A 13,074-nucleotide genomic window follows, 5' to 3' on the forward strand; every position below is an offset into this window, starting at 1 on the left:
TTTATCACTTTGTACACATTTAGTCCTTAATATTTTTGTACACATTTAGTCCTTAATATATTTTTTTGCAAAAGAAGTCATTTTTATTTTTATACTCATTAAATACTTATGACTGATTTTTTTAGTTTTTTTCTCACGAAATCTTACGTGGGAAATTCATTAATGTAGTGTTCGGGCCTTTTGATGCTTATGTCCATCATGATCTCAACTACTTGGTTGCTTAGGTCATGTGTTCTGAATGTTATAACTTCTTCATACGATCTCGAATTTTAACGATTTTTATATCCATGTAAACGATCTTTATATCAATGTGAACGATCTTTATATCCATACGAACTCGTATTTTCGATTTTTTTTCGTTTATAGCTATTTTTCATATACCAGCAACACCTGTTTCATCTTGGTAACACCAACCATGTATTCCTGCGTTTGCCCCTGTCCATATTTTTTATGAATGCATGTATGGATTTTTTTTTATAAAATCGTAAGTAAAGATATATTACATTTTAACGGGAGTAATCTTAATGAAAAAATGAACACGTGGATATAAAGATCGTTAAAATCTGATATCGTATGAAGAAGTTACGACATACAAAATACAATACCTGAGCCAAACCACAAGACCTACACAACTAAGCAGTCGAGATCATGTTGGACATAAACATCAACAACCCCAAACAACTCATCAATAATTCTCTCACGTAAGATGTCATGAGAAAAACTTAAAGAAATCATTCATAAGTACTGAATGAGTACAAAAAAATGACTTATTTGAAACAAAACAAATATTAAGGACTAAATATGTACAAAAATATTAAGGACTAAATGTGTACAAAATGAAAAATATATTACCTTATTAAGTCGTTTTTTTTTCGGCTGACCTGAAGTAACCGGTCATAAGGACTAAATGTGTACAGTTTAACAAGTTAAAAGGGTAAATGTGGACGAAAAAAAACTAAGTGACCAAATTTATACAAATCGAAAAATAAATTACTCTTTTAAGTCATTATCCATTAACTTAATTTTACATTTTTACTAATGCTCGTCATTGGTGACATGTTTTGAAACACCACTTTTTGTATAGGTGGTTTAAAATAGCATTTAAAAATATTTTTTAAAACTATTTAAGGAAAAATTGTAAAATAAAAAAGCACAGAACAACCTCTTCCTTTGACAATAAAAATAATTTGTCAAAAAAGTATACTATGCATTGCAATCAATATAAGAGATATGGCATCATAATAATGTATAAGTATTTCAAAATTCAAACATATAAAAAGATTTTCAAAAATCAGTGTAAGCTTCTCGATCTTCGAGATGTCACTACAAGACTATTGATAACCTAAACACATGTCAAAATAATGTTATATATATATATATAATATCATAACCCCTTATGTCTTCAAAAACTTTGACAAAAATTCAATGTGGGGAAAACATTACAAAAAGATTATTACCTTGTCATTAATACAAAAACTTTAATAACATCATAGAAAAAAAAAAGTAGTGCTTAAAATGTAATGATATGGAACAAGTATCCAAAACACAAAATATTGTTCTACACCTCACAAAGTGAGTATACATTGCTCTTCAAGGACTCTCATTGTAAGTACATATAAAAGGTATGATGGTTAAACGAGGCATACAATGAAATTAGCATAAGGTATGATGGTTAAACGAGGCATACAATGAAATTAGCATATAACATTGTAACATGTGTATTTTGCGCATAATAGTTTTGATATTTCTAGTGGAAAAAATATTTGGGATATAAAATAAACTAAAAAAATAAATTAAATCCAAATACATAAACAAAAAAGGAAAATAAATAAAATAATTTATTATAAAAAGTTTAAAGTCACCAAGATGTTTTAAATCGCAAAAGTAAGGTTAGAAAAAAATCTTATGATAGAAGGACTAAAAGTGTCAAATTTGAGGAATTTACATAATTGTATTGATTTTTGAGACTAAAATACTGTGAAATCAAATTTTGTGTGTTTAAAATGAAATATTAAAGGTAAAAATGTGGATATATGTTCTTTTGGGAAAAATATTGTAAGAAAGACTAAAATTATACATTTGTAGAATTTAAGAGTTGACCTATATGACTTCAATAGGACTTAAGATGTTTATGGATGTTGTGAAGAAGGGTCAAGATTGTAAATTCATAAAAACTAGCTAAATAACTATATTAGGTGGTAATAAATTTTCAGAACGTAAGCGTATGAGGATAAACATGTAAATATTGGTTATAAGACCTGCAAACACATTTCCTTCTCATTTTATTCTATTCAACTGATCTTTGGAGTATATGTATTGAGAGAATCTTGATTCCAAGCAATCGATAGATTGTGGTGTGAGATTTGAATGAGATTTTGAAGATTGTATCTCTATTAAACCATTAGAGGTTCACATATATATATATATATATATATATATATATATATATATATATATATATATATATATATATAAAAGAATAATTTTGTCACATGTCCTTCTCTCATTTAATTGGCCACATGTCATTTTGTCATAATTTTGAGATATATATTTATTTTCCACTTGTCAATTATTTCATTATTCATTTCCATTATATTATTAATTTAGTTTCCATAAATTAAACCTACTATAATAACTATTAATTTCAAATTTGAAATTTCAATTTAAATTTCAAATAAATTTACACTTTAAACATTTGTATTTAACATTTTATTATAATAACTCGTTTAGTACACGGGTCTAACAATTAAACACATAATTTTAATTAATTTATTTTTTGCACGTTTTTTTAATAATTTTCACTTATTTCATATTTCAAATTCAAAATAAACTTTTCATCTAATCGCTCATGTTTAACATTATGTTTTAATTAACCCGTATAATATACGGGTTTCACAACTAGTATATATATAGATTCTAGATCAAATAAGAAGTGAATTATTTGTAGGAAGGTAGGAAGACATATATATATATATATATATATATATATATATATATATATATATATATATATATATATATGGAAGTTATCTTACAGTTAAATAATGAAATATATAAATACGTTACAACTGTTGTAACAACAAATAACAACTTTCATTTAAATGATGAATTAAAATAAGATAAATTCGCTTAAAACTTATCTCTTTGTTATCCCAAATATTATCACGTGTCTTTATGTCTTCCTTGCCCTAATTTCCGCCCAAAAACGAAGTCGGCATCAATGATTGATAAAGAAAAACCAATAGTTTAAATGAAAACTATCAAATTGAAGATCATGCTCTACGATATTGAATTTCTACTCGAAGGGTTTATACCAAACTTCAATATTCCTCTACGAATCCGGTTATACAGAACAATAATTTTCGCCCAAAAAAATCATTCGTATTTGCAAATTGAAAAAGAAGAATCGATGGTTTATTATTGGAGATTAGATACCATTAAATTGGAGATATTGTATTACGGATTTTTCTGTTATCATGGTTTTACAAAGATTAAATGGCCGGTAAAGCAATATAAAGATGGTCGAAGGCTTCATATCGAAATTCAGCAATCAGATACAATTTCTTATGGGTTTTGCTCTGGTGTTTGAATTTTTTTGACTAATGGAGTATCCTGGTGAAGCACAAACTCATACAGACTCGATGGGTAAGTACTTTTTGATAAGCTTATTAGTATTCACTTGTTGTGAACAAGACGTCAGTGCTTGACATTATTTATGCAAGTTATATACATTTGTTCTTAATGATAATAGTTGTCAAGTGTTTAAGTGAATCTAAGTGTTTTTTTATTACTATATATGATGTGAATTTAGAGTCCTGGTAATAAAACCTAGGTAGTAAAGTGATTATGTTAGTAGAAATGATTTTGGTTACCAATGTTTATCTGTCAAATGAATCCGGTTAAACAGGTTTTTAGTATTAGGGCTGTATAAGTTATATTGATAGATCTTTAACTGATTCAAAATACTGTAACATATATTCAGTTAGGTATTCACGTCAAATTTATTATATTTTCTCTTTAATTTTACATTAATAATTGTTTAAGTAATTTATTTTTACATATTTGGTTCTAAAGTGATTACATCAGATACTTATTCTCGAAAGCGTCCAAGTGACGATGACGACGATTTTGTAAACCCGCCACCTGTTACAATGTCGATACAAAAGATTGTGAAAAAGCAAACCAGAATAGAAAAGCCAAGAAACGTGGAAGATTCATTAAGATGTTTGAATACCAGGTTCCCTCCGGAACACATAACCAAAACCATGACCTTGCTGAACAAAGATCAACAAAGATGTGTACAATCTATTGGATTTGGATCAGCTCTAAATATGCATTTAGAAAAGCTACCTCGTAGGATATGTTACTAGGTCGTTGAAAACTACAACCCAACTAGCAATTCCATTCATGTACAAGACCAAAGACTTTTAGTGACAAGGGAAAGAGTACACGAGGTATATGGGATTCCAGTGGGTGACATACCAATGTCTAACCCTTCCAAAGCAAATTATGAAAATAAGGTTGTCAAACTTTGGAAATCCCAATTTCCAAAAACAATAAAAAGAATACGGCTAACACATGTTATTGACATGATAGTAAAGGATACAAATGTTGGTCCATTTTTTATCATTGAATTTTCTTGTGTTGTTTGTATCGGTGATGATTGAGTATTCAACGATGGGGACTGTCAATCAAGGGTTTTTGGAAAATATTCTGGGTGATATGGATATCAAACAACTAGAGTGGTGCGGATTTGTTGTGTCATGCTTGAAATCAAGCCGAAAGATGTGGAAACCCTTGGACGATAAGTGCGTTTACACCGGTCCCATTGTATTTCTTCTGATAAACAAATTTCCTTAAATTTATCAAAACATTATTGAAGATGCTTATATATATCTTATATATTCTTCATCAACATATTCTTTGCAGTTGTTTTACCTTAATTTTACAAAAGTTGAGGATGGCACAATTCAAAGTCCAATTGTTGGAATGATTCATTGGACAATAGACATGTTGAAAAGGAGGGAATTAGAAGAGCTATCTAAAGGAGGTTTCGGAAATGTAACCATATCATTACAACACATGAACATGAACCGAACTGAACAAGGTATATTCGAGCATTTTCAAACTATTTTTGTGGCATCAAACAAATAAAACGTACAAAATATTAATTCACAGAAGATAATTACAAAACAGAAGATGGCGAGGATGATGATGTTGTTGGATCTGAAAGAGATTGCATATCTCCTGATGGGTTTATTGGAAATGTAGTTCAAGAAACATCAGAAAATGATGCAGACAACAACTTTAAGGTAAAAAAAACATTCTTTTTTTAATTACTGATTCGCGTGCTTCATGTATAAACTGATTCAAGTTATGATGACATTTTGTTTATCAATAGCATTAAACATGGTAAACATTGTGGTTTTAGTGCGTCATTTATAAACTCATTCACATAATTTTTATTTTACGTTCTTTACTTTTTAAACTGATTCACCTAATTATTGATTCAAGTACTTCACTTTTTGTGACACTTGTGAAAATTATGCTTTTTAGTGATTCGTTATAAAACTAAAATGAATCAATTGCTTCATCACATTTTGTTGTATTGATGCAAGTGCTTTTTAGTGAAACTTATGCCATTTGTTTTACGGATTCAAGTGCTTCACTTTTTGTGACACTTATAGGATACTTGTGAAAATTATGCTTTGCAGTGATTCATTATAAAACCAAAATGAATCAAGTGTTTCATCACATATGTTTTACTGATTCCAGTTCATATATTGTCACAATATTACTTTTATAGCATTCTACTTATGTTATGCTTCTTCCCAGGAAATTATGAGGGAAATAAACTTCAATTTCAATGCATATCACAATGTAAAGAGAGCTATAGATAATTTGTTGATGCGAGGTATAAAGAAGTTTCCCGATTCTGTCGAACTGCGCATGCTAGTAACAAAAAGAAATCACGAATTCAATCTGGCATGGCCAGATTTTTCAACTTCCGATGATTCTGATGATGGGACAACTTCCAATGGCACCACCACACCTGTTATGCATTATCAACAAAATACAACCGCAATTATAAATGATCAATTTCAGGAATCAACAATGGTGGGTGATGATGATGCAGTTGCTGATGTTGTGTGTACACCTTTTACTCAAATTCTAAACGAAGATACTTTTGACATGCTGTTGGAATCAGCATTAGCTACCTCCATTAGACATTCAAGTCATCACCGTCTCACTCATTCAGATCAGCGTGAACCAAATATCAAAAATGATGATGTAAACACTGTTCCTGTTACTATTGTGGCACCAAGACGGTCGAGAAGATTGGTTCAACCAACTGACAAACTTAGATCACCTCATTATAGGAGGGTCGTTGATCCAAACCAACCGATTAGATCAATTGAGGAGAGAGTGGCAGGTTGGATTTTCGCAGGGCTGGAAGATGAATGGTACATTTTCTAAATTAATATATCCCCTCTACATTAAACAAATAATCACACTAACTATATAGAAATTGATGCGAGCTTATTTTGATTTAGGGATCCTGTATTTGAAACAATGTTTGGAGATAGTGGACCTCGGGAAATTTTTGAGAGTATGATTCCTGGATCCAAAATCCATGGAACAATAATTGACATTTGGGCTACTATTCTAAACCATCTAGAACTGCGCAGAAATAAAAAGTCACCGGCAAGGATGTTTTTATCATGCACACTCCTGGTAAAATTACACTTAGGGTGTATACTTACTTTAAATGATTCAATAATATATACATTTTAATTGTAGAGCAACTTCATACTGGATGAGGCGATTTGTATAGAACAACGATACAAAATGTTCATTGATCGCATGAATGAACATATCGAAAAGTTCAAGCAATGCACAAGCTTTAATGACGTGGACCTTGTAAGTCATTTTCATTACACTAATTCACTTGTTTTAGACAAACTGCATTCAACCAATTTTGTTATGGACATCAGGTATTCTTCCCGGTGCTTGAAAATGATCATTACTACCTTATTGTCTTTGATTTCAAAAAATCAGAATGCGTAATAATAGACAACATTTACTCTCAAGAATCGATTGAAGTAATTTATGGAAATGTGCCTAACGATCTGGTAAGGAAATTTCATTTTAATTTAACTTACCCATGATCATATATTATATTCTAATCACCTATCATATTTATTCCAGAAAATATTGTTTACTCTGTACATCGACGCTTTGAATCATCCAAAAAGAAATTCAATTAAGCGTGCAGTCACAGTTCGATTGTCCATGGCATGGATGACAAAAATGAACTACATAGATTGTGGAGTATTCGTTTTGAGGCACATGGAAACATATAAAGGTGAGGATTTGGATAAATGGAATGTTGGTTTAGAGCCTGAGTTCCCAGACAACGATGGCCAACAGATGCAGTTAAATGAATTGAGAAAAAAGTATGTTACGAAAATTTTGACATCCGATTTAAACCTTATCAAACCATCTCTGCACAAAAAGTTAGCATCATACAATAAGTTATCTGATTTGGAAAAGGAAAACTTCAACACCGAAGAACATCTCCAACGGATTGAGCGCAGAATCAGTTTGTTTTATTAGATTTTCATTAAGCTTTCAAGCATGTTTTATGCTCTTTTTTATTTGGCTTTGTTTTTTATGTGACAATGATTCAGTGTTTTGTTATCTGTTTCAAGTGAAAATGATTCAAGTGTTATGTTATCTGTTTTAAGTGACCAATCTTTCCTTATTATTCATTAATTTATTATGCATTTTTGATGATTATTGTAATTTCCCCTATCAAAATCGTTTATGATATTTCTGATATCAAATTCGAAACGAAGTTACAATCTTTGATATTTACTGCACTTACCTGTTCAATAACATTTTTATGATGTATGTATTAATCACATGGATTATTAAAATAAAACTAAATCTTAAGCCTCAAGTTGATTCCTTTGATTACTTAGGTTGTCAAATCACTTTCAGCAGTTTCTAATTCATGCCATTAAACTACATATGCCACATAAAGTAATTCTCAAGTTTGTTAAGGCATCACTTATCATATAAGCATTAGAGCTACTATAACATGTGGTTTAGACATATGCACTGACTGTCTTAATACATTAGAGCTACTATAGCATGTGAATACATTAAGTAAACTTATCATGTAAGAATTAGAGCTAGTATAGCATGTGATCTACACAAATGCACTTACTGTCTCAATACATTAAGTAAACAAAATTAGCTTCATGTCTTGCTACTTAGTGTGTTATATGGACAGAATGAAATATTGGATTCATCCAAAAAAGTTGGCTTAATTTATTAATACTCTTACCATTTACAAATACTGCTACCATGTCATATTGAGTCTACTTATTTTTTGACCAATCCTTTTAAGCAATAATTAATATATTTAAATCATTTTTTAATTCATGCCATTTAACTAACGTATGCCACATAAACCGATGCTCCATGTAGTTATGACATCACGTATCATCTAAGCATTAACAATACCATAACGTGGATTCAGGCATAGATAGTAATTTATTAAAAATAACACTTCAACTATCTGCATTTATTCTTGCAAGTACATTGCATAAATGTAGAACTCAAACATTCATTTTTATTTGTAAAATAACATTTTTTTTCTTGAAAACTTAATATATAAGAAGGAAAAACCAAACTATTTAGAAGTAGAAACATTAGCTTTTTGTTGGCAAGTGCGAGTATTATGATCAACATACTTTCCGCATCGTCCACATTTTCTCGAACCCTTTTTAGCATTCACAATCACAGTCTCTTTTTGTCCTATCATCCTTTTCTTAATCGGGCCACTACCTTTGTTTTTGATTCCTTTTGGATTTTTAACTGTTACTTTATCTCTCTTCTCAACACCAAGTACCGATCCGATGAAGGCTGTGTTCATCATGGGTCGTGCATTTCGTGTTTCTTCTTCAACATTTTTCGTCAACTCCTTTACTTTCTGTCTATATAACTTTAGGTTTTCCATATTAGAAACTAGCCGATCAACACAATAATCAACTGAAAAGTATATGTCCCAGATCATTGCTTTAAAATCTTCATTTGCATCATTTGTAGGAAACTGGCACGTATTATATCTGCTTGCTGATCTCGGCACCACATCCTTTGTCCATCTTCTTGAAACATATTTTTTAGGGAAATGTTCCACACCCGACATCCTTAATACATAAAAGCAGTGTCTACATAGACACCCAGTGAATTCGAATCATAAACATGAGAAACTAACAGTGCAATCGGATTTCATGAATGAAACCTGTCAATATTACAAAATAATAATATCAGTTTTTTGTCATCCAATACTAGATACAACGGACTAGATTATACATACCTCAAAATCACCAAAATGTTTTACATCTTTGTCGGTATCCTTGATACTGAATTTAGTTATTCCATCAAATTCTACTACTTTAATTGAGTACCATGTAAGCATCGATGCCATTATCTCTGTTTGAACTTCAAAGAACACAGTTTGTGTGAATGTTTGAGCTGCCTCCTCTTCAATCAGCAATTTAGTTATAATTTCAGGATTCGTGTAACGCGAGTCATGATTGTTTTTACGTTGAACAAAACGTTGTGCTTCCATTGCCGTTTCAAAATGACTGACAAACTCAATTAAGTGCAAATCTGCATTTGTCATCAACTCGTAGAAGTAATTCTCACCTTTCGGTCTTGATGTTGTTCGCATTAACCCTGATAAGTGGCAATCCTGAAAATAAGCAGGAATCCATTTATCTCGTATTGCAAACATTTTGTTAAACCAATTGTTATTATTTAAATCATATTCATCCATTATTGATTGCCATTCTATATCAAACTCGCTTGCACTGATTCGTTCATTCCATATCAGATTGTTTAAACGTTTCAACAACCCCATCTTCGACATATGTGAACCCAACTGAAAAATCAACTAGTAATCATCATTACATAAAAATTTGTCAATTCAAGTAATGCATACAATGTATTATATGGGTATATTCTTTACCTTATCGGTGAACTTCTGTGATATGTGCCACATACACAATCGATGCCTACATGATGGTAAGAAAACAGCTGGAACCGCTTGCTTGATAGTCGGGTATTGATCGGTCATCAACACTGTTGGTTCCCGTCCAAAAGTACTTTTAAAAGCCATTAACAACCATTTATATGATTCTATTGACTCACTAGCAAGTAAGCCAACAGCAAAAGTGACACGTTTTTTGTGATTGTCGATACCGGAAAATGGCATGAAAATCATGAAGTACCTGTAAAACAAGTAATACGATATGAATTAAACTTGTTAATACTCACTATAAGTTCATATGATACACCCAAACCGAAACAAGATAATTTTTTAATAAGTAAAGCTATTGCATACTTGTTTGTTCAGTAAGTAGCATTGAATCCAACAACATCTCCAAATACAGAATAATTACATTTTGCTTCTTCATCTGCCCAAAATAACCCACATAGCTTCCCCTCACTATCTACACAATATTCAAAAGTAAAGTCGTGTAAATACTCCTTTTTTTAGTAAGCTTCTCAATTACCATGTCCGCATCACTCTCACCAATATATGTTATCATATCCCTTTTCAAATTCTTACATTCAATTTCTGTTGCCCCTACATTGACAAATCCACCTTGTGTTTGCTTCAATATCTTGAATGCTCTAACCGGACCAATATTTATATCTGAAACATCATTTACAAGTTGTTTCTGATGATATGTAAGCCTCCTGTTACTTTTCAAAAAAACAAAATCTTATGGATTAACTAGTTCATGTGTGTGTTTCTCCTCAAAATATTTGACCACCCAAAGATTTTCATCATTAACCTTCAACCGGATACAAGCTTTACATCAGGTTCGGTGACTTGGCCGATTACGACTTTGTTTGCTCCGGTCTTTCAAACTATCAAATGAAGGTTTTTTTTTTCTCTCCCTCCCTATTACATACTATGTACCTACGGGAATAACCATCTCCCTTTTTTGACTGCTCTGTAGTTGCCTTTCGTATTTCAAACCCACTATTGCGTGCATATTCTCTGTAAAATGCCAGTGCTTCATCATATGAAGGAAACACTTGCCCCACATATGGTTTCAACTCCACTTCTGTGTCCAACCTTTTTCCACAAGTTCTAGACATTGAACCTCATCAGACTGAATACTTGTTGGTTGCGATTCGGACATATCTGTAACACATAAAAAGATTTATGTCAGATTCAGTTAATACACAATTAATAAAGATCACCAACTTTAAGCTATTTCCTGTTGGGTTTATTGGAAATGTAGTCTAGGAAACATCATAAAATGATGCAGACATCATCTTTAATCTAAAAAATGATTCATCTATAAACTGATTCACATACTTTAAATCTTACATTATTTAATTTTTATACATATTATACGCGCTGTAAAATCATTGTTTTTATACTTACTGATTCAAGTTATTCAAGTGATTCAAGTGATTCAATTCAAGTGCTTCACTTTTTGTTATACTTGTTTTTTTTAACTGCTTCATTAAAAACACCGTAACGAATCCATTTCATCATATCTGTATTACCGATTCCAGTGATTCAATTCAAGTGCTTCAGTTTTTTTGACACTTGTGTTTTTTTTAAACTGCTTCAGTAAAAACACCTAAACGAATCCAGTGTTTCATCAACTAACCGAAAAATACGAGGCACAACTCATATTTAATTAAAACCTTTGTTTAGCATTTTTTACAAGACAAGAAACAACTTGCATCAGTTATCAACTTCTTTTATAACACGATTGAATAACATAAGTAGCATCACAAAATGTAATGAATCACAAAAATTGTTCATCAGACAGATTTAATCACTAGTTCCCTAGTGTATAAAAACATACATCATATTGAATCAATATATTCACATTAACATAGAGTTAAAAACCGCATTCTTTAGATTCAAATACAAAATAAAAAAAAAAAAAAAAAACGTGAATCAGTAAACTTCTTTCTTCGAATTATGTTTAACGAATCTGCAAATTCATTAATTAATAAGTTGAAGCTTCTAACCTTTGATGCGTCTTCTTCTCTTGGTTGTGAATTGTGAATCCGTATACCTCTGCCTTTTGAATCTGGAAATCAGTGGATGTATATATGAGCTTCTTCACAGAGGTTGGTTGCTCTTTATATCATGCTTAGTCGTTCCAAAAAAAGCCCAGGCAAGAAAATAGGCAAAAAAACAATTTTTACTTTGTAACTGATGCAAGTCTTTAATATCTCTGTCTCTTCCCATTTTCTTTTCTTATTGACGAATGAAGAAGAAGCGGTGGATCTGCAAGTCTGTTTCCCCATTTCGTTGACAAGATGAAGATGTTATTCTCAGCGACTCCATCTCCAATCGAAGCTAGTTTCTATCTCCAATAGTTGGTCAAAGAGATTTCTACAATTTAATTTACCAGAATTGCAATTCCATTCCATAGAAAACATGTTCTTTTCTTCGTTCTTCCAACTAGCCAATTTCTACAATTTCAACTTTTAGTTTTAGATTTATATAATGGTGTTGAAATATCTTGTTGTTCATATGAATTTGATGTTGATGGTTCTGAATTGGATTTTTTTTTCATTCATGATTCATAGAAAATGTGGTGATTTAGGAAGCGCCCTTAAAGTGTTTGATGAAATGTCAAAGAGAAATATGGCAGTCTCATATTGTATTCATGGTTAGTGATGGAATGTTTATTGTTGTTCATCTCATCTCCAAAGGTAAACAAAATCAAAATAGAGAATTATGTTATTCTATTATACTTTAAATTTAGAATCACTCTCATTTTCTTTCAATATTGAAAGAGAGGAAATCATTTTTCAATTATGAAAAATATCAGGTGCTGGAAATCACATAAGAATATTCTGTAGAATAATTATTGGGTGTTTATTCTTATCTTAAATTTTTTCATTCTTTAAGAATATTTATTTCATTCTTTAAGAATATTTTGTAGAGAGTATTATCATCTTAGAAATAACATATGAATGATTCTTCCATAATTGTATTTCTGGTATAATCACATA

The 13,074-nt window shown here is 30.8% G+C and overlaps 2 protein-coding genes across 2 annotated transcripts; both read right to left on the reverse strand.

The window, feature by feature from the left end:
* Positions 1 to 8,701: 8,701 nt before the first annotated feature.
* LOC145067792 (uncharacterized) lies at positions 8,702 to 9,217 on the reverse strand. Its single transcript, XM_079014839.1, has one exon. The coding sequence runs from the start codon at positions 9,215 to 9,217 to the stop codon at positions 8,702 to 8,704; it is 516 nt and encodes a 171-aa protein (XP_078870965.1).
* Positions 9,218 to 9,265: 48 nt separating this feature from the next.
* On the reverse strand, positions 9,266 to 11,184 carry LOC145067794 (protein FAR1-RELATED SEQUENCE 5-like). Its single transcript, XM_079014840.1, has 6 exons — positions 11,003 to 11,184; positions 10,590 to 10,776; positions 10,465 to 10,526; positions 10,043 to 10,304; positions 9,389 to 9,955; positions 9,266 to 9,313 (listed from the first exon to the last, which is right to left on the reverse strand). The coding sequence occupies exons 1-6, from the start codon at positions 11,182 to 11,184 to the stop codon at positions 9,266 to 9,268; spliced, it is 1,308 nt and encodes a 435-aa protein (XP_078870966.1).
* Positions 11,185 to 13,074: the final 1,890 nt, after the last annotated feature.

The sequence above is a fragment of the Lactuca serriola genome, chromosome 8 (genome assembly GCF_051521515.1).
Source record: "Lactuca serriola cultivar US96UC23 chromosome 8, Lser_US96UC23_V15, whole genome shotgun sequence".
In the NCBI taxonomy this organism is placed as follows: domain Eukaryota; kingdom Viridiplantae; phylum Streptophyta; class Magnoliopsida; order Asterales; family Asteraceae; genus Lactuca; species Lactuca serriola.

Bases quoted from the DNA above. Each gene is read 5' to 3' on its own strand.
- LOC145067794 (XM_079014840.1), bottom strand. From the start codon at position 11,184: ATGTCTAGAACTTGTGGAAAAAGGTTGGACACAGAAGTGGAGTTGAAA. The intron at 10,777-11,002 runs GTACATAGTATG...GAAAAGTAACAG, and splicing joins GGAGATGGTTATTCCCGTAG to GAGGCTTACATATCATCAGA. The intron at 9,956-10,042 runs GTAAAGAATATA...TTGATTTTTCAG, and splicing joins CACAGAAGTTCACCGATAAG to TTGGGTTCACATATGTCGAA.
- LOC145067792 (XM_079014839.1), bottom strand. From the start codon at position 9,217: ATGTCGGGTGTGGAACATTTCCCTAAAAAATATGTTTCAAGAAGATGG.